The 22,416-nt window shown below is 36.0% G+C and overlaps 1 protein-coding gene across 9 annotated transcripts in view; it reads left to right on the forward strand.

The window, feature by feature from the left end:
• Positions 1–22,416, forward strand: part of NLGN4X (neuroligin 4 X-linked) — a 184,097-nt gene that overhangs the window by 88,446 nt on the left and 73,235 nt on the right. For 8 of the 9 annotated variants that reach the window (XM_069770465.1, XM_069770471.1, XM_069770466.1 and 5 more), the window contains 2 exons: positions 10,172–10,231; positions 13,814–13,966. In XM_069770465.1, coding sequence (XP_069626566.1) covers positions 10,172–10,231; positions 13,814–13,966 — 213 coding nt within the window. The remainder of the gene's footprint in view (positions 1–10,171; positions 10,232–13,813; positions 13,967–22,416) is intronic. The other variant, XM_069770474.1, reaches the window with a different exon arrangement.

Consider the following 22,416-nt stretch of genomic DNA (forward strand, 5'->3'; position numbering starts at 1 on the left):
TTCATCCCTCTTCCCTAATATTTTTCTGTGAAAACATCTAAAAATCTTAACAAGTTGAGGACAGAAAAGTACTGCCAGAAAATTGTGTTTTCAAGCTCCAACTATACGGACTTGTCACAACCCGGGCTGGACAGACCAGGGAGTCGTGCTGAGTTTGGAATTCCCTTGGGCTAAATTGAGGTGAAATGACACCAAATGATCAGTTAAACATTTTCTTCATGACAGAAGCAAACTGAACTGGGGAGGCATAACAGCAGGTGGTGGGGTTTCTTACAACAGGAATTGGCATGAAACTACCTCAGTAACCCGTGTAATCCATGGTAAGCATATAAATCAGTTCAGGGAAGAAAATAAGGAGAGCCCTCCCATTGGGTCAGGGGGTTCAGAGCGGACCCCCTTGCTTTCCAGACTCCTTCTCACAGAGGAGCCGAGGGGTGGCTGGATCTGCTCATAGTCCCAGACTTGGTCAACAGTTTGTGTCTGAAGGAATGAGGTGTAGGGATTATGGAAAAGGAGAGAGAATGAGAGAGCAAGACAGAAAGAAGAAAAGAGAAAGATTTCACTGGTTCTGGGTCCAGCGTTGGTCTAGTCAGCCGAGGGGTCCGGTTCCAGTAGGCACGTGCGGCTTCGGTTTGGTCTTTTTATCATCCTTGTCCCTTCTTCGGGCGGGCGCTCGACCTCATTAGGCTAATTAGGTGTCATGCACAGTTTGTGCTTTCAGAACCTTCCAGGAAATAGGTCCGTGGGCTTGGGGGTCGTCTGGGGAGTCGCTTCCCCTTCCCTGCAGACACGACCCTTGTTTGATCTTTGGCCATGCACGGCGAGCTGCCCTGCTCAGCGTATCGGAACAGCGTATCCCGACACGTAGCTGCGCACCCTGCGGCATGGCCTGTCTGTCCTGTTGCTGACCTGGGCTGATCGGCTTCTTTTCACCTGTGGTTCCATCCTAGGCAGGGTTCGTTGTTGTGCAGAGTTCGTAATTAGGCAGAACTTGCCCCACCACGATGTTTGAGACATGAACTCTTTCGGTCTCTCACAGGACTGAATGTATTTTTTAAAGTTGTGGCTAGTATAGATTAATGAAAATCAAAATCCTATAATGACTTTATGCATAAAGTCCTACAACCTCATTAATGCTGCATGCACTATCATTGCGTGCCACAAGCTAAAACCTCACAAACAATAACGTGAACATAAAAGAAATTTCTGTTCTCTTTCTAGGTTTTTTTTTTAAGTCTATGTCTGCTCCATTTAATTTCTAGGATCTTAGTGAGACTGGGAAGTGGTCTGCTCATGAAGTCCTTGCTTGTTACCCTCTAAATCCATCTCCTGACATTTAGGTAGAGTTGCACTTTTTTTAAGTAGCCTGATTCTGCTACCATGTCATCTTCAACTATCCTTCTGTGGAGATAATGAAAAATAGAATGCAAGATTTTCTTCCTTAAAAGTATGGTTTCTCTGTGTTTTATTTAGAAGTGCTGGCAGTCAGTATTTCCTTTGGTATCTTATCACAGCGTAAGTTTTTTGCAATAAAGACATTAATTTTTGTTTGGCAAAGTCATGTATGTTTTCACTACTGAGTAATAATGAATAAAATGTGTAAATGAACTTTTCTTTCCAGTTTCTATCTTATTTCCCAGGCATCTGCTATGCAATCCTAGGGAAAATCTTTTCTGTACATGTACTATTTTGGAAGTATTAAAATAATTAAATATTCATATTTCAGATTCTAAAGCTCTTCATCATCTCCACCTTACATCTGGTTTTCCATGAAATAGCTATAGTATATTCTATCCCATCTTTTCTTTTCATTTTTAATTTTTAACTCCTTTTTATTAACATTTTAGTTTTTGATAGTCTAATTGTTTAGTTGGTTTGATATTGCTAATTCAGTAGGAGTTACTACATTGTTGTGTGTAGATGAAGATGCCATTGAAATCTAGTAGAGAAAAAATGGAAAACACTAGAGTATGTGCTAAAAAAACCTAAAAACCCCCACTGACTGGTGTTTTGCATGTACCTCCTTTGGATGTCTTATAACTGTAACTAACACTTCCATGATTCCCAAGTAAAAACTAAGATGTCAGAGATCCAGTAAACATCAAAATTAGAATTGAATGTGGTGCCAAAATATTATATTATCTATTACAACGGAATAAAATTACATTCTCACAGGATCCACTGAAATAACAAACACAATTATTTCCTGAATTCTCCAAAGGCAACTGCAAATTGAGCTTGTGTTCAAAATGAAGAATTAAAATAGCTGCATCAAATAATTAGAGGTATTCTTAAGAGTTGATTATTCAGCTCACAGCTTCCAGTGATGCCTACAAATGCCCAAAGGGAGGGTTTGCACAAACAACTTCACCAGCAGTTGTTAAATGCGGAGTATGTGCTTGTGTTGTTCAGCTGTCTGCAGAGAGGGTGTAACAGTTACCTTTAGTTATTAAACCTGGATGTTAATTCATGGGTTTTTTTACACATTCATTCACATTCATTTTAAAGGGGACATAGGTACTTATCTCTTAAGCTTATTTGAAAGTACTCACCATTTAGTTATAGGTAGTGTTAGGTCAACATTAGTCAATTCTTTCTGCAGTCTGGTTACCTAGATTACCTAGAGTGTAGTTACATCCAGGCTTGGGAATAACATATGTTGATTTGTGCCTTCTAATTCAGAAGTCCTATACATTCTTGGAAACTTAATTGTAGTATAATCATCATGTTAACAACCTTATGCCCCTCTGCAGCTAATTGTACTCTACCCATGTCTTACACCCGCTGACTTGCCAGTGCAGTATATTACATATGTTTCTGGACAAACTTTGCAGTTGGATTTATATATCCTACAGGGGCTCTCATGTTCTTGGATCTTTACTGCAGTATTTACCGTAGACTTATTCATGTTCTCGGTCCTCAGACAGGACTGAAGCCAGCTTCATCACAGTGCTGAGCTTATGCATACTGGTATTTTATTTGAAGTCAACAGGACTTCTCATATGCCTAAAACTGTGCGTGCGCCTAAGAGCTTTGCCAGCACTGAGCCAGCGTAAGTAACACAGAGGAAAAGAGTGTGTTTTTAAACATTTCAATATATCAAACTGATTGTTGTATTTTGGACGTTGTAATTCAAGAAAGTAGCATGTAGGTGTCTTTTCCAAATTTCAAAATGGTTTCGCTGATGAGAGAGGTGAGATGGGTGAAAGCAACTGCTGTGCTTCTACGTAGCAGTACTGTGCACTCAGACAAGTTAGCATTTTTACATTCACACCTCATCAAGTGCACCAATTTAGCAGAGAAATGTAAGCTATTTGAGGTCACTGCCACACTTTCATACTGACAGTGTTCCTCCTGATGCTTGTACAGAAAAATATGTGCTTCCCTCTGAATTAATTTAAATAACTATGTGGTAGATTTATGCTTTTTAATGAGTCTTTCATTATTCAATCAATAAGCATTGCAGGCTCAGTCCAGTCCTCCATCAAATAGAGTAGATTCAGTTACACTCAAAGTACAAGAAACACTCCCCGTATCTGTTGGAGGTCACTGAAAGGATAGGCTGCACAATGCCTTCTTTCTTTTGAGCCATTATAGATGGTTATGTCAAAGCAATGTACTGTATTTAGAAGGCTTTAAGTTCTAGATGTGGCGTAACTTGCATAACAAAAATCCTTATAAAAAAAATTACTGAATTTATGTAGCTACCTCATTTCTGTATTAGTTATTAATCCTCTAAAATAATAATGATTTATCTATTAATAATTATCAATAAAAGCAATCTGTTAAACCTTAATTTAATATTTTTAAAAGATTGTTATTCTCAGTGATTTTTATTCAAACCAATTTTGGGGAGGGTAAAAAATGTACCAAAATGGATTAACACAGGATGAAAGATAAAACGTATTAGGTTTATTTTTTTTTCCAGGATGAATAAACACAATCTAAATAAGAATTTCAGAATAAGAAATATTTTTCAGGTGTGTTTCTTTCAGTAGCTATGACAAGCATCCAGTGTCAATGCCAGTGTTTATCTTCTTCATACCTATATTTAACAATCTTCTTAAAACGAATGGCTCACTTTCCAAAAATGAGATATATAGGAAGCTTTGAAAACTTTGACAAAAGGGAAGAGATACCCCATTTGCCCAAAGTTACATAAGTTAAGGTTTTATCTTTTGCATCTTACTTGGAATAAGAGTCAGTAGCATTTAGCTGCTGAATACAGAATATTATTATCAGAACGTAGACAGGCCAAAACTTCATGTAACAACATAGGTCCTAAGTGATAACTGTTGTTGCTATTTTCTATAACCTCTTTTTGGTCGTAACCAGTGATCAGGATCACGTATCATCTATACAGATAGTTTGAAGATTTTCCCTGCCCTGGAATCTGTGTGAATATTATATTTTCTTCGCTGAGATGAATCTCTGTCAACATACTGGCGTGGAATAAACTTGTAAGGAAAGGCACTCCCGTATCAGTCACAGAACTAATAACTCTTATTAAATGGTAGTAAATTATTTCCACAACATCCCTTGTAGTGCTTGTATCCTTCTGTGGAACTATATAGGACAGCACAGTCACACCGTGTGACAATTAATATATTCCATTGCCCTGTATGAACTTGTTGGAAGATATAACCTCATTTAAAGCATGTGAAATTGAGTGACGGACTGATTTAATGTACTTATTGTTGTCCAGAAAAACAGCTTGTGGGAAGCATACAATTTAGGGCATGGAGTAGTCATTATTTCTGTCTTTATTTGGGAGGACCAGTATACAGAATACTACCATTTGTAAAATGTTAAGAATTCCATCCTGCTTTCATTCTCTGTACATGGAACAGTTAATGCACAGAGATGCAAGCAATTTTTCTGAAAACAAAGGTATGTGTAATCATGTAATCAAAAACTATAGGCAACATAGATTACAGAGCTGAGGTAATTTTAGAATTTCATATTTTTTATGCAACCCCTTTTTCAACCTTGTAATTTTTCGTTTGCAATAGAAGTATCTATGTAGATTTTTAAATTAGTTTTCTAAAACTAAAAAAGCCTGTGAAATAGCATTTACTTTTTGTTTTAAACCCTACTAATGCATGGAACTAAAAACTCTGTAGGGCTTTTTGCTGCATTTTCTTACAGTCCATCCAATTTCAAATATGACACAAAATTGTCGTTTAATTATCTTTTCTTGAAAATAATCATTTCCTGGCAATATAGCAGCATCTACACATTTGCTGTGGTCTGGAATTCTAGCAATTTTGTGTGTGTGTGTGTGTGTTGCAGCTGGAGTCATTAAGAACACAAATTCAATTATGTTACATGTTCCTTAGTTAAATGCTGTTCCTATACAGAGATAGCAGTTGCAACTCAAATGGCTTTGTTGTTGTTGTTAATGGTATTAGAATAATGGCCACTGTAATTGTGTGTCTTCTGCTATTCAGTGATAATATAGGAATTAAAAAAAACCCAAACAAATCTAATTCAGGCAAATTTAAGTGAAATTCTGAGCTTTCATTGGCTTCCATGTTAAAAACTACCTAGACCAGTAGGAATCTAACTCTTCATATTATTTAGGAGAGAGATGGAAGGCATCTAATTTATGGCTAAGGACTGCTTTGAAATTGAATGTGAGTGTTTGCTGGAGTTATGCATACTGTTGACAGATTATAATTTCATTTTAACACCATTTTGTGAAGGGAGTGCCAGAGAATAAACCTGTGTTCTTTCTGGACAAGTATTGACTGTATAGAGCGTTTTCATGTACATATATGTGTATGTGCACATATGTATACACCCACACACAACTCCACACACATGTTGCCAGTATTCAGTAAATAATTAAGAAATAATGGTTATTTAAATCTAGACAATATGCATATATTTCTCTTTCTCCAATTCAAAGCAACAGGCTTCTAAAAATACAGATATATGGATAGATACGTTGCCTTCCTTTGTGATCTCTCCTAACGTAGGTGATCCGTGGCCAACTTCTAAGACACTCTGACAAGCTGTAACTCTCAATAATCGTTTTCCTCCACTTCTGTTTGAAATGCCAAATGCCTCTTTTGATCTTTCTTCAGCCGCTGGATGAGAACTTCTTGGTACAGCTATAAAGGTAGCTGGAGAGCCTTGGCCATAGCCGTGAGCCAGGGACAGTGTTATGACAGCCAAACTCCCCCACTGATAGACCCGTCTTTTTGGACATAAAATGACTTAAGACTTGTGCACTAAGTGAGACTCAAAGTAAAGGTAACCCACCAGTCTTGGGAGAAATGCAGAAAGTACAGTACAGTTCTGCTTTCCTTAATACTCCCTTGAGACTGTAATGAACTGTTGACTTGAGCTGACTGTAAAATTGTAATAGTTCTCATGGGATGGGAAACCAAGAGCTTTAGAGATCTATTGAAATGGCTGTATAAATAAGACATATCACTGAGAGAATGACTATTAAATCCTGTATTAATCTGGTTTGAGCTGGAAGTTTCCAGAAGGTTGAGCATGCTCTATGTGAAACTAGGAGGTCATACAACTAATAATGTGCTGTGTGATTTCTGAAAACTGAGCGCTTTCCCAAAATTAAATGGGGTCAAAAGGTACACTGTGTAACAGATGGAGCAATTACATATAAAATGCAAAGAAATGGCATCAGCTTAAGCAGCAGTTGATAATTTTTTGCTGCCGTTAGAGGCTTCAGAATGGATACCTAAAGTGCAAGCACTGGTAAACTGCATGCATGGGAGCTGACTACATTGCATATATACGATACATATTATCTGAATGGAGGAAGATGTAGCATAAATTGTGAATACATCTGGCAAGACTTGCAACCACAGAAAATCTGTTTCTGAATGAGATTTTTATTCATTATCAAAGGAGATGTAAGCCAGAGGATGTGCGTACAGTGGGTCTAGAGCACAAGTCCTATGAGGAGCGGCTGAGGGAATTGGTCTGGAGAAAAGGAGGCTGAGGGGAGACCTTATCACTCTCTACAACTGCCTGAAAGGAGGGTGTAGTGAGGTGGGTGTTGGTCTCTTCTATCAAGTAACTAGTGATAGGAAGAGAGGAAATTGCCTCAAGTAGCGGCAGGGGAGGTTTAGATTGGATATTAGGAAAAATTTCTTTACCGAAAGGGTTGTTGAGCATTGGAACAGGCTGCTCAGGGAAGTGGTTGAGTCACCATCCCTGGAGGTATTTAAAAGATGTGTAGATGTGGCGCTTAGGGACATGGTTTAGTGGTGGACTTGGCAGTGTTGGGTTAACAGTTGGACTCGATGATCTTAAAGGTCTTTACCAACCTAAGTGATTTTATGATTCTATGATTATATGGCTAGTACCCACAGTATGAAAAAAATCCAATGTGGCAGGAACACAGAAATCCCGTTTGAGAACTCATTGATGCAATCTATTTTATCAGATCTCAAAATGAATTTAAAACCCCCTTAAAACGAAGAACTTAGTTATAAAAATGTATTTCAGTTACCAATAGAAAAAATGAAAAATTGTTCCACAGCACATAGGAGAAACAGCATTCCCACTCACATTGTAATTAAATACACTTTAGAATTATATTAAGTTGTTCTGAAAATTGGTTACTCCATGATTTCTTCAAGCTGTGAAGAATTAAAAGAGAAATAAAGAATGTTTCAAATATTGCAGATAACCTTATGTCACATACCTGTGTTACATGTCATTTGTGTCTCATCACATCTAGTACCAAGGTGTGGTGACAGTTTCTAAATTCTCATTACACTTGTGTTGTTCTTTCTGAAGCACACTGAACCGGAGTCACTTCAGGAAGCATATTAGAGAGAAAATCTTTGGAATATGTTACTGATATATATATTGATGATTTTGAGCGGGGTAGTAGCTGAACTAAAATGCTTTGGGACACATCTACTTCTTTCACTCAAATTACTTTAAATATGGATTACAGTCTAAATAATTACACATAGAGTTTTTGTCTACAGGCACTATATATATAGGGTCACACTGATTTTGTTATTTTTTAATTCATAGGAATATTATGTGGTAGTTGATTTTATATTTCGCATATGATTATCATATTTTTTTAATCAAACAATTAGAAAACTACCTCACTGGGTGAAATGAGATCAAAATTTCTTCTGTTACGAGCTTTCAAACTTGTGCCTAGGTGGATTTATTGTCTATGAGTAATTATTTCTCATTCGTTTTTTACATGAATCCAAAACAGTTTAAGGGCAATTTATAGGTGGAGTACTTGGTTTATCTAAATACAAAACTAATTTTATTTGGGTAGCACTTGAGAAAGGATTCAACCTTTATTGGGCTACAGCTAATTTGGAAAAGTATTTTAAAAAAAGGGCAAAACTTGGATGGTGATTGAGACTTAGAGCCTGCATCTAACATTTCTCAAAGAAATTGATAGATTAGAGAGCATCTGTATTTCACTGACAGTGATATTTTACCTAGTTAATTATGTACTGAATACATATAATTGTATAACTGAATGCACTTGTGTACTACATAACACAATAATTGTGTACAACTGCATTGAAGATGCCGGCTTTGTGTGGAGGTGGAGTCTCAGCCACTGCTTTTCACATTTTGACTCACTAATCACTGTCACTATATATAAAATGGTGATGTTTCCAGAAAATTTCTATAGAACTCTGTATTCTGTCTGTATCAAGAAGACAAGCAAGCCAATGCACAGAACCCTAAACTGTATTAGCAAATCTTAAGCATTTTAGTAACAATTAACCACATTCTGTCTTACAATCATGGACTGAGGTTTACTTGAAACCTTAAATTGTGAGAGATAGAGGGACATTTTAAATAGTAGAATAAAAGAAAGTAATAAAATAATTATTTTATTTTAGCTAAATATGATGTCTCTGTGACATATTCAGATTTCGTATACAAACTCATACATAAACAAGTTAAAAAAAGTATAGTGTTCTTTTTCATTATGTCTTAAAAAGACACTTCCAAATAAAGACAATTCAGGAAAAAAATTGTTACGTCTGGTGACTTAGACCATTTTATTTGTTTAGTAGCCATATTTCATTTCTGAACTAAACTAGAAATTGAGTTTCCTATTCATGTTTCACTCTTTTATCAAGTAACCTTTTACATTACAGAGGGCTACTCTCTACAGGAGCAAGCATAGTATAATGAAACGTTGGTTGCAAGGATAACTTGGTGTCTTTTTTTTTTTTAGTCGGAAAACAAGTACTGCCCAAGGAGAGGGGTGGGGAAAACTGTTTATTTCCTCTTGCTCCCATAAGCACAGGCTATGGCATGTATGGACATGTGTGTGTATGTGTGTGCGTCTGTGCATGTGTACACCTCAAAAGTATTTTGAGAAAGCATACTGAATACAAATTAAAATATATTCTTTACTAAATCTTCTAATAAATAAGTGCAAGTTCTTTATCATGGTAAGTAACTGTTTTCAGTAAATTTCTAGGTTTTTCTAAAGAGTGTGAAATGTGGTATAATAGGAACCAAGGCTACTTTTGGACCAATTTCGTGTCTGGGATTGACTCAACTCTCTTTCACCTTTGTTTACAGTCTGTTATTTGAAGTATCTTTTTGCTCCTATTGGAAGCAAGTTTAAATTTTAAGGAGGTCTTTATGGTTTGTCTTGGTCCATTCAAATTGTGTAAGACTCAATGATAATTTTATTTGCATTGGTTCCATTTAAAATTCAGGTTGTAGCTAATTCTTAATAAATCCTAATGAGGATGAATAAAATGTTAAGTCGTTGAAAATAGTGACTGAAGGCATTAGTTCTTCAAGGTTGCAGAACAGAATGAAATAAATTGCATTTCTTGTGTAGAAACATAATTTGGTAAATTTTTTAATATACTTTTTTGGTTTATATTATTCTTTTTTAATAGCACATTAATTTTGTTTTTGCAGAAATCACTTTTAACTGAAGTAACTGCATTGTCACAGAATACGATACATTTTTTCAAATATTTTCAATTTGTTCTTCTTGACATTTTATGTTTATGTGCAGTTTGCATCTTTTTTGTTTTTCAATTTCCAATGTAACAGATTTTGACATTTTTGTTACATTTTTTTTTGTACTAGTGGTTTTTTTTTTTATTTTTGAGAACCTGCTGTTTTTGAATTCTCTTTTTTCCCTTTATTCTCCTCCTCACTATGATCCCAGGAGCCAACACAAAGAAAAGCGCAGATGATATAACCAGTAATGATCGTGGTGAAGATGAAGGTATTTTTTGTTTTTTCAAAGCTCAACCCTGATGCATGAACATAAACTTTTTAATTTTTATTATAATAATAATTGTTATTGTTATTGCTATTATTTCAACATGATTTTTAGTCCCTTATTTGCAGAAGCACACTTCAGTGTGCTTCTTTATTTTCTTCTTTAGAAATTACTTTCATTGTTTTTCTTTTTAAAATCCAAATTAGCATATAGATGACTGCAGTTCCTCTGTGACATAGGTGTAAAGGTTATTCCTAAATGTGTGTGAAGTGAGTAACAAATATTATTTGAAACCACATACTTTTTCCCCCTATTCTTTCTTAGGTTGAGAAAATGGAATTTAAAAACATGCATGTGCTCTTTTCCATCCTACACATTTTGTAAATTCACCTGTTTGAAATTCATGAAAAAACTCACATATATCCTTCCTTTCATTTCCACTGTTTCCCCAGTGCACATGCTGTACATTGAAGCAGTTGAATTGTGCTTTGTCTTTGCTATTTTTATTTACTTATTTATTTTTTTCTCACAGGATGTGGTTTATTTCAGGACACAAAAATAAAGGAAGCTGTTGATGTTGCTTTATTTTTTTTTCCTGTAATCAGCTAGCCTCTGAGATACATTCGTTCTGACTCTGACCACATTCCCACTGAAATCAATGACAATCATTTCCATTGACTTCTTTCAGAGTTGGATTGGATTCCCTGAAAGGAAATGTTAAAGTTCACAGTGAAGTACCCCAAAAAATTTTTACAAGGAAATACTTTTTTCTTGCCTTGGCACAGCAAAGCTATTTAGGATGCACTGAAATAGAAAGAAGTCATGAAATCTTCCTCTATTCTCACCCTTCCTTTTCATTAAAGTGACACTGACAGTTTATTTTACTTTAAATATTTACCAAATTAAGAAAAATATTTTCAAATTAATTGAGAAGATAACAACCTTGGGTAGTTTATTGCTCTGTTTTTGAAGCAATGTGTTTCTTAATCCTCTCACACCTGGCCAATCTGAAGTGATATTCCATGTCTTTTTTCCTGTTTTCTTCTATCTGACATCAGTTCAAATAATTTTGAAAAATTTGTCCTCTCTGTTCCCCTTAGAATCACATATACTGCAGCGAGGACACTCTCTCCTCTTTTCCTAGGAGTTCAGCTCAATTGTAGCTAATCTATCTATATATAAAATACCGTAATAAAAATCTCTGCTCTTTGATTCCCACTGGTTGCCCTCTACTGTACCACATTCATTGCTGAATTACACTATTTCTTATAACACAAAAATGCTGTGCGGAATACTCCAAAATTACTCTGTTGTTTTCCGAATGTCACCTTCCTATTTCTGTGCAAGATATGCTTTTCTTTAAATGATGGCATCATCATTTTCTATACCAAATTCTGTAGTTAATTTTAAAGCAAAAGATAAGTAACAAGCAAAACCAAAATTACTTTAAAAAATTTTAGATAGCTATTGAATACATTATTATTCAGGCTTCTTAAAAAATTGTAAAATGTTAGGGTTTCATGATTAACAAGGGCATCCATTTTAGATGTATGCACATAAAGCATGGAGCTCATTTCCTTTATGTTGAAGCTAATCATGTTCCCATTGAAGGGGAAGAGGAAACCTCCCATTGACTTCAGCAGTGAAAGATTCAACCCTGAGGTAGAACTATGTAATAATGAAATATTAAATACAACAAATCATGCCATGAGACTTTGGAGAGAGAAGGGAAAGGTAATTCAGTAACACAAATAATTGTGTTAAGTAATTGTTGCTTTCATTTTTTGAGGGCTTAGGTGTGCCTTCACAGAAGAAACACTTTCATGTACTTTGCTGAAAATGCTGAGAATAAAAAAAAAATACATCCACTAGAATGCACCTCATTGCTTTATATGATCTGTTTAATGGCTGCATTACTCTTATAGTCACAACAATTGAAAAGATCTTATCACAAAAATGTTTGTTCTGCTGCTCCAGTAAAACACATAAAATACAATATGTAAAGTATATATCTTTTTATGTAAATAAGACAGATTCTATGACAAGCCTTAAACTCTGACAACTAAACAGGTGTACATTGGAGCCTGGGCATACATTCCTTGCACTTACCTGACAATTTTTGATATTTAGGGTAGTGCGTACACATGAGTAAAGTAAAAGTAGGCCATACGAATATAACCAGTCAAAAATTACCTTTAAATATGCTGAGATTAGTTCCACATATACAAAATAATATTATATATGTGGTACCTCATTGCTGATCATGTTCTGGGTATCTTTGAGTATTTCCTAACAAACCTGAGAAGGAAGAGTTTTGGAAGGCTTTCAAACCCAGGTGCCCTACTTCTAGGTATTTAGCTCAGATTTTTCTTCCTCCACTTCCCTTTTCCACTGTTCAATATATGCCTATCCTACCCAAATGAGAACATTGCTTTTTTTTTTGTTTGTTTAATCCTGATCGAATAGTCAGAGATTCTGCTCTCCCTTGGGTGTTGTACTATATGATTGAAAGAAATGCTCCTATTCCACATGCAGATACACTGAATTATTTGTAAAAGGTGTGTATATCTAACGGCAGCTTGCTGAATTGCCCTCTGCTTTTTAAAGGAGCTTAGCCCCTGTTCCCACTGTTTCTGTAGAGAACATAAGTTCCTAACTGAGGTAGTCTGAACCATCTCTGGGATCAGGAGCCTAACTTTTTGGTTATTAGAGGAAGAGAGATTAATCCGGTCCTAAATATACCCCAAATCATTGATTAGTGCATCTTTATAACTCACTCTGAAGTATGAAAATATTACTGTCAACTTCATTTAACTTTGTTTTAGAAATAAAGACCTAACTATTTACCTGTTTGAAAGTAGTCAAGAGCTTTTCTGTGTATACAAAAGATCAGCCATACCATTAAGGAGCATTAATTCAAGGCTGTTCTTTAAGCCTTAGCTACCATGACAAGGAAAACTACAACACAAAAGACATCATTTGATTTAAATACAAAAAATCTGGGCCATGAGTTCACGTAAATTCTCTTTGTTTGTTAATTCCTAAGCTCTTTGAAAGAAGGGACAGTTTACTATGTTTACTTCTATCAGAACAATTTGATTTTGTGATATTATCTCTTGCTGAACTATTGGGAATATAATTTCAACAATTATGTCTCAGTGAGGAATGGGAAAGTATGGATCATTATTGTAATTTTATTATTAGATGTACAGATATTTCTAAATTGGCCTATACTTGAATCAGAATATTCTAAAAAAAGACAAGATTATTCCATAATTGGATTTTTCTCTTCAGGCTTTTAGATGTTTATATTCAAATTAAATTCCTTGTAATATTGAAAGCATTTCAAGGGTTCTGAGAATATTTCAGAGGAAATAGTATTTGAAGTAACCAAAAGAAATATTCAAACTATAAATATTAGCCTTGTAGGATGATCCTGAAATGTTTAAGCTAGCTGATTAAAGTGGTGGTGATGACATTGAAAACATAGGAAATAATTAAGAATATTTTTAGCACTGTTATAAATTGCCATATTTCCTTATTTTTTATTACTTTATTATGTTTTCCTTACTTGACTTTTTTCAGACATTCATGATCAGAACAGCAAGAAACCCGTTATGGTCTACATCCATGGTGGATCTTACATGGAGGGTACTGGCAATATGATTGATGGCAGCATTCTCGCAAGTTATGGAAATGTCATTGTTGTCACTCTCAATTACAGGCTGGGGGTTTTAGGTAAGTGACTCTTTCCTTCATCACCAATTGCACAGAAATATTTGATTACTTAATTTATCTACTGATTGATCATAGGTCCTTGGACCAGTTTTGTTTTCAAAACAGAACATTCTTGCTGGTGGATTTTGAATTCTGTTCAATGTTTTATGGAAAGTGGGCTAGGCTACATTCTTTTTGACAACTGCTGGTTTATGTTAAATTTGTCATCAGCTCATATTTGCTTTTGGCTCACTGATTTAATAAGTTTTGAGAACTTGTATTTTTTCTTATTAAAATTTTCTCGATTCCATGTGGAAAAAAAAATAAATAAAATTAATCAAGAAGTGAGTACTCACCAGTTTCTAAACAGTTGGTAATGGTAAAAAGAGGGAAAATGTTACTATTTATCTGTATTTATTATTTCTGTGTTCAAATTGTTTTTTAGGGCAGAAGATGTAGAGGTAATATAGACAAAACAGGCTATATACACTGATGGAATTTATGTTGCAGGTAATACGGAGTCAAGGGGTTTCAAGGAGTAATGTAAAATTATCTTCCTAAATACAAGGAACTAATCCATACTCATGAATTATAATACTGAGAGAAGTTAGTACTTCTGTCTTCCAAACAGAACAAGAGCTGCATCTTCTTAATATTATAAATATTCCTCTGTCAGCATTAGATTGAATAAAAAATGTCAAGGGATTGAAACCCCCCAGCAGGACCAGAGCCTGCAAGTGTGACGCTTCCCGTAGCTGAAGTAAGAACGCTTCATCAACACCTTCCCCTTGGTTGGGTGGCCTGTAGTAAACACCAACCACAAGGTTTCTGTGTTGGCTTGGCCTCTAATTTTCATCCGTAAGCTCTCAACCTGTTCATCGCCGTTTTTCAAAGATGGCTGTATACAGTCAATCCATTTTTTTATACAGAGGGCAACCCCTCACCACTACCTCTCCTTCCTTGCGTGTCCCTTCTGAACAGTTTACAGCCATTGACTGCAGTGCTCCAGCCGTGTGATTTGTCCCACCAAATTTCAGTGACAGTGATCAGTTCGTAGTTTTCTAGCTGCACAGTGCCTTCTAGCTCCTTTTGTTTGTTACCCATGCTGCATTGGTATAGAGACGCTTCAGTTGGGCTATCGACCATGTCACCTTTTTAGAGGAAAATGCCCTAATTCCTTTGGGGCAGTTCATAGGTGTTTCCCTGTTGGTTCCTAATATATCAGCAGCCCCTGGCTCTTCTCTGGTACCCCAAACTCCATCCCCTTCCCCTGCTAAATCTAGTTTAAAGCTCTCCCTGTAAGTCTGGCCAACTTGTTGGCAAAGAGCCTGTTCCCTCACTTGGTCAGATGAATCCCTGCAGAGCCGCCAGCAGCCTGATCACCGGCGGAGTGGGCAGCACTACCCGTGCGCCCTGCCTTCGCCGCACGAACTGCCACACAAACTGCCGATGCTGCTCCCAACCCACATCGTCCCTGTTCGCAGCGCTCCTGGTAGCTGGCGTTCCCCAAAGGCCGGGTTTATGCAGCTTCCCGTGGTTTGAACCAGCCCCAGGGACCACCAGCACTGTCCCACTCTCACCCGACCATCTCGCAAGACCCGTCTCCTACTGGTTGGTACCTCCCCCACCAGTAGCCCAAGGGTGCTGGGGGTCCAGAGACCTCCTCAGACATCTCCTGGGGACCTGGCAACCCTCACACCGCTCTTGGCAGGAGGTAACTGCTGCTGCTGCCACTGCTAGCATCAGCTTCCCAAGGTTTAACTGCGGGAAAAAATCCCAGTTTGAGATCCTGGGAACAAATCGATAATGGTGGTTACATATGTTTAAAAAAGCCTGGATTTTGGAAATGCATCTTCATAGATGAGGGAAAATGAAAATTGTTAGGGACCACTTACTTTACCTGACTGTCCTTCACTGAGTTTGGCCTCAAGAAATATCTGTACAGCCATGCCATATTGTCAAGGTAGTAGAACATAAACTATATGGGTTTCTTTTACTGCCTTCTGATATAGTATAATTTTAATTAATTTTAATGGAATCTGTGATCATCCTATAACTTAGTAAAAGTCTTATGATTTGAAAAGACCTGGTTTTAACACACAACACTGCACCCTTTGAATTTTAAAACCAGGTTTTAGCAGGCACCATAAAGAAAAGGTTTCTCCATCTTTTATAGGCTGAAGTCTGGTTGTCTGTTGGCTATAACTGACATGACTGAAAATTCTAGTCTCGCGTTAACCAGAAAACAGGCGTCCTACACAGAAGAAAGGCTTTACTTGCAGTAGCTGTAACATGGTGATCTTCAGGGCTATAAAACATTTTAACTGGGTGATAGAGACAAATATCTTCATCGCTATCTTTTCTTCTTGCATCTGGCTAAAACATAAGCCTTTAGATTGTGCACTGAACAATCGATATTTACCTCTAACTCCAGAATACAGAAGAACCACATTTCCTCTCCGTCTTGGAGGACTGTGGAGCTGCTCTGGGAATAAGTACCTCATCTCTCTCTCTCTGTGTTTAAGTAGCATGATGGCAAAATAGCAGACAGCTGGTCCCAAGACTTTCAAACTTTTTAGTTATCCCTCTCTATACTTGGAATAAAAGTATTTCTGGAATTATTCTTCCTGAGATTTCTAGACCCCCCAGAATGCATGCAGCAATAGTATGGGTTGCTGATGTTATTTAGAAGGCCATATTTTCCCTTTGAGTATAAATTTGCATTTATCAAAATATATTCCATGGATAGGATCCTTTTGGGACAATAAAAGAGAAAGATTTAGCTTTTCCTTTTAATTATTTTAGTGGGTGCTATTCAAAAAGTGGAGTGCTGTGGTGCTTTGTTTAGTTTCTTGTGCACTTTAAGGTTTGGGAGGATCATGCCTCTGCCCAGCTCAGCAGTTTCTGTTCCTACTCATATGTCACCCTGGTGATGACTGAAGACACTGCTGGAGCTAGAGAAAATTGCTAACTTGTCCCAGTGAAAGGCAGTGCTCCCGTACCTTGATAAATTCAATATAGTGACACACTGAAATACTAAATTCTGCTGCCTCTCCACCCCCACCCCATGCTTTGAGCACTGTGTAGAATGATAGTATTTTTTATAAGGAGTTGAAATTATTCAACAGTTGAGTTGAATTTTCAAGATTCCCAAACTATTTAGGGAATTATTTACCTGACATAATGGAAATTCAGCAGAATGGGAGGATTAGACAAAATAGGTACCCTAATTCAAAGACTGTTCTAGTATTACAAAAAATGGGATGGTTTGAATGACCTGACTCACTCAGTTTAGATACTGCTCAATTCTTCTTCATTATCTATGTTCATAGTCTTCCTAGATATGCTTTAAGAAGAAGTAACATCTTTCCAACCTAGCTATAAACACTGTTTTAGTGCCTTTTTCAGGATTATGTTGGCAGGAAGAATACAGAAGAGGGGTTTATGTTTATTGTTGTTTTACAGTGACATGACCTGAATTGTCTGTCTCATGGTGAGACTTTGATATGCTGAATCCCTCTTTAGCTTGTGTAACAGTAAAAATTAAATCTGACAAATCACCTTCCCTCCAAAAAAACCACCAAAACCAAAACAATAAAACCAAAGCCCCAAAGCCCTAGCACAATGTTTTTTATGCAGTTAAAATCAGTCATGGTGTTATACGCTTTGAAGAAAAAATCTTAAGCAATCTTCAAAAAAGTTATCATATTCAAATACGAACTTGGTGTTCTTGTGTGAGCTATTATAGGCAAAACCAGAGTTGAATTCTAGAAATATGAATCAGGCATTTCGGAAACCAGGGTGTTATTACAGAAAAAAAGGAAAAGGCAAAACCTGAGATGAATTCTGGAAATATAAATCAGGTATTTTGAAAGCCAGAGTTAAATGAAACATGTACTGCAGTAAATGAGACGCACTCAGAGTTCAAAATTGTAAAATTGACTTAGCATTTCCGAGACCACTTGCAATTTAACATTTTCTTCCTCTTAGAATTCCAAATCATGCAGATAAGAATAGTCTATCTCTTATCTATCTCCCTTTTTGGCAATAAGCATCCATTTTAAGTACTCTGTCTGAAAAGGCTGGATATCCTTTTAGTAGAAATTATATCCACATGCAATTATAGCTCTGTATAAGTGATCATATTAGGCACTGTAATATAAATCAGAGTTCGGTTTACAAGGAGTCTTAGTACTTCTGGAAGTTACTGAGAACCTTAGCTTTCTTTACTTCACCGAGTGCCCGGTTTGCAAGTTAAAACATCAATGCACTGAAACAGTGTATGTTGTAAATGAACTGCTTAGGATTTGACTGACCATTGTAGATCCCTTCCAACTGAACTATATTCTGTTCTATTCTATTCAGCATTAATAGAAGCAAGCAAGTAGTATATGACCTCGTGAGCCAGATTCTTTCATATTGGCAATGTACAATAGTCTACAATATGTTAACTTTTATCTTCACTAGTGTAACTGTTGTACAGAATGACTCTGTATTTTAAATTCAGACATGCAGATACCTGTTCCCTTTGTGCCTCCAGACAGCCCTCCTCTACCTCCAGTGCGTGTAATTCCACTGGTACAGAAAACTTAAAGATGGTCTCCTGGTAGAAAAGGCCAGAGGTAGATTAGTACACATAGGAATGACCCAGGAGCTGGAGTGTGCTAAGTAAATCACAGTTTGATGCTTACACAAGAAAGGAGTTTTATTTAAGCTCAATTTAGCTTATAGTGACTGCATGGCTGAAGCCAATGCAAACTTCACTACATCGCCCCACCTACATCTCTAAGCTTTGTGCAGAAGATTTCCTGGCCAGTTTGGTCCCTGGCCTGTCTTCTTAGTTGGCCAATAATTGTGTCAGCTAATGTCAGTTGTCGTAGCTGATTTTCTACGTCAGTGGAACTCCTAAATTCCCAGCAATGACACAGAAGTGTTAATTCCATTGCTATCAACACATTTTTGTAGACATCAGAATTACGCTTTTCATTATTTATTTTTTGTAAATCTTATCTTTTTCTCTTGTTTTAAATCTATTTTTAAGTCACAGAAATTGTGTTTGTGCAAATGCAGCTGACAAACTCCATCCATATCCCATTGTTTTTGGATGTCATGTCACTACATCTTCTGTTTCAAACATCAGAAGCAACAATTATGTAAGTTACAGCGTCATCAGAAGCTATTTGTACATTCATAGTGTTCCTAACATTAGGTTCTTCCCTTCATAGAGTGAGTACATGGTCCACTGTGATTGTGTCTTACAATCACAAATACACTTAATAGCTTGTTCTGCTCTCTTATGACTTGCTTTTATAGCATCTGAACTCCCAATAAGCTTAGATAACTTTAATATAATTCTGTAGTCAAGGGGCAAGAATGGACTTCCTTGAAATGTGATTGTCAAAACTGGAATTTAGCAAGAACCTTTTGAAAGAGAGTTTCTCTTACCTAAATGCAACAAATTCTGCTTCCTCCAGGCTTGATGGATTGACCCAGCTGACGAAGCTAGTAAAGCATGCTCTCAGAAAATAGTTTTTATCATAGCCTATATAGTCAAACAGAACAAAAAGCTACAAGACAATGTAAGAGAAGTAAAAGAGATAAGATTTTTAGGTAATTCACTGAGTTTTGGTAATTCACTGAGTAAGCTGATGCTTGTTCATCACTCTGAGCATATCTTTAATAACATTTTGTGTTAACTAAGATTTCTAATATATTCTTTTAACAAGTGTGTCCCTACTGTGTGTGAAAGAATTAGAGGTTTGGTTTTTGAAATTATATACTTATGCTGGTATTTGCAGTGCAAAAAGAGTGTCCTGATTTGATAAACATCTTCAGAAATTATGAGTAACAGTTAGGTGTTCTGTCTGTATTTGAGACAACTTTTTGTATTGATGTTCAAATATGGATGGAGTACCTGAACTTTAGATGGACAACAGTGAGGACTTCTATATCTTTATAATAAATATGTGAAGGAAACCCAAGCAAATGTTGCTACTTTAAAAAAACAGTCTGATCTCATGCACTAGCTACTTCCAAAGGAAGAATCAAGTGCACAAAATGCTGCATGTATTGATATAAGCGTGTGTTACCTGCAGTTTAGAAAATGAGAAAGTAATTTAGGGTCTTCCAAAGTAAAAAGCTAGTTTTTGAAAACATTCTATGAGGTTGCCTGTGCACATAAACTACAGTGAAAACATTAAACATGCTTGTAGAGTAAATATAACTCATTCAAATCTCTATAACTCATTTGAAACTCACAAACATTTAGACACATTTTTGTGAGATATTTTTATGTAATTGAAAGCTTATTTGATAAGATTTCTGAACATGATAAAATGTATATTTATAGTGAATTGTTGTCACATTGATGGTCAAGATTCTGTTTTCATGATATATTTTAGTATTAAACTGTTTTTTTTTATATAATCCATTTAAATTTTGTGGAGATTCCATAGTTAATCACTTTATACAAAAGACATGTTTTTATAAAACGTAAAGGACATTTTTTCTGAATCTTATGTAAGGAAATGTTGACTCTGTATTCCCTATTTTTTCCTTTGATATTTTGAATTCCTAATATCATTATTGATACTCTAAAATATTTATATTAATCAGTGACCTATTGGCACTGAACGTTAACATGCTATGAGGTAGTTCTAGTTTACTTTACATTTCCTGGTATTGCATACATGTGGAAGCACGGCAGTCATCACTTGAATGTTTCTGGCAACATCAAGGTAAGTGTGACTCTATCTATCTAGATTAATGTAAAACAATATTATGAGTTGACATGTGACTATGAAAATGTGACAATTTTTTCATAGTATTTATTAATTTAGTTATTAATTCAGTAATTTCCTTTTTTTTCTCTGTAATAACACTGACAAGTAAGAATTTCCTGCAGAGTGTAATTTATTTTTCAAGTATCATGCTTTTAGATGATTCATCTATATTTTTATATGAATTCCTTATTCCTTCCTTGAAACTGTGTGGTTTTCTACTTATTTCGGCAGCAATCATTCCATATTAGCAATATGCCTTTTAAATAAGATTTGAAGAAAAACAAACAGGAATTATTATTTCAGAATTTGCAGAAAGGCAATAATGAAAATTTGTACTTTAAAAGTAGCAAGTCTTGACCATATTAGTACTTTTTTTTTTTTTTTTTTTCTCAGACTGGAACCATATTTCAGTGTAGTTTCAACTCATTAGTACTGAGTGGAGCTTTTGCCTGAAAGTTTGCAAGAAGAGATCAAAGTTAGGGTCAGATTCCATCCTCACGTACACCTATAAAGTAGGCTGAGTGAACTAAAATCTTGGAGTATAGCCTGGCACCTTTTGTTCATTTTTTTGTATTTAACTCGTGGATTTTATGTTACTATGACAAAATGCAGAAATTAACTCAATGACAGTGATAACCTGGTATAAAACTGAAAGTATTGCCTTACTGTTATTGTCCTAATTAGTGAGAAAAGAAGGGTAAAAAGCTATTGAAATAACCTGAGATTAAGCAACTGTCACTATAAAATAATAGTAAAAAAAGAAAGTGATTTTAAAGTTCAAGTGAAGTTCAAATTTCCTTCAACAACTAATACAGTATGTACTGATCCAGGAAAAAAAACCCTCTTGCTATAAAACCTTCCATTTCATCTTTGTTATTCGCAAAGTGTTTAAATCTGGAGTTACAGTTCTTCTCACAACTGCAGAATTTCAGTATAAATTCTAAGGGGAGAAAATGAGAGTTACTGGTTGCTCATGCTTCCAAGCATCTGCTGGCCTGCTCTGCAGTTTCTCTCAAAAATATAATCTTGCAGAAATGAATGACTTAATAAATTGTCTAGTTGATTTTTCTTTTATGCTTATCTAAGCCTGTGACGGCCAGCAGGCAGTTGTGCAGGAGAATTTGTGGTAAGGGCTTAGAACTTACTGACCACGCTGTTCTTTTTCTTCCCTATGCAACTAATACTCCTTTTTGCAGGAGTTAATCTGATTGAAGTTTGCAGTTTTGGGAACTCCAAAAGGAGTTGGAAGCCGCAACACAGCACAGACTAGAGTGTATACCATAAGGCATGTAGAGCTGAGCTTGCATTTGAAAGTGACAAGTTGCTCTTAGCAACTTGCATGAAAGTCCATTTCCAGCTACAGTTTGTAAAGGCTTACTGGCAGCTGTCATTCTTCTTATTGAGGCTCTTACTGAAATCAGATGCTGCTTAGGTTTGCTTGGTATTTTCATTTGCTTATACCTTGTGAGCAGTGATAAAAACTCTTACAAAAAAGCACAAATTATATCAATCTTCTAGCAGTTAAGGAATTATAATGTCCACCAGAGAAATGAAAAAATGGTGGAAAGAGACTGTGGGAAATCTGAAACACTCTTGAATCTGTGCAAGAAATCTTTGAGTGGAAAGGCAGGACTTCTTCATTGTTTTCTTTTCTTTTTCTTCATATTCTGGCAAAGCAGGTCAGTCAGA

Source organism: Haliaeetus albicilla, chromosome 25, assembly GCF_947461875.1.
Source record: "Haliaeetus albicilla chromosome 25, bHalAlb1.1, whole genome shotgun sequence".
NCBI classification, from domain to species: Eukaryota; Metazoa; Chordata; class Aves; order Accipitriformes; family Accipitridae; genus Haliaeetus; species Haliaeetus albicilla.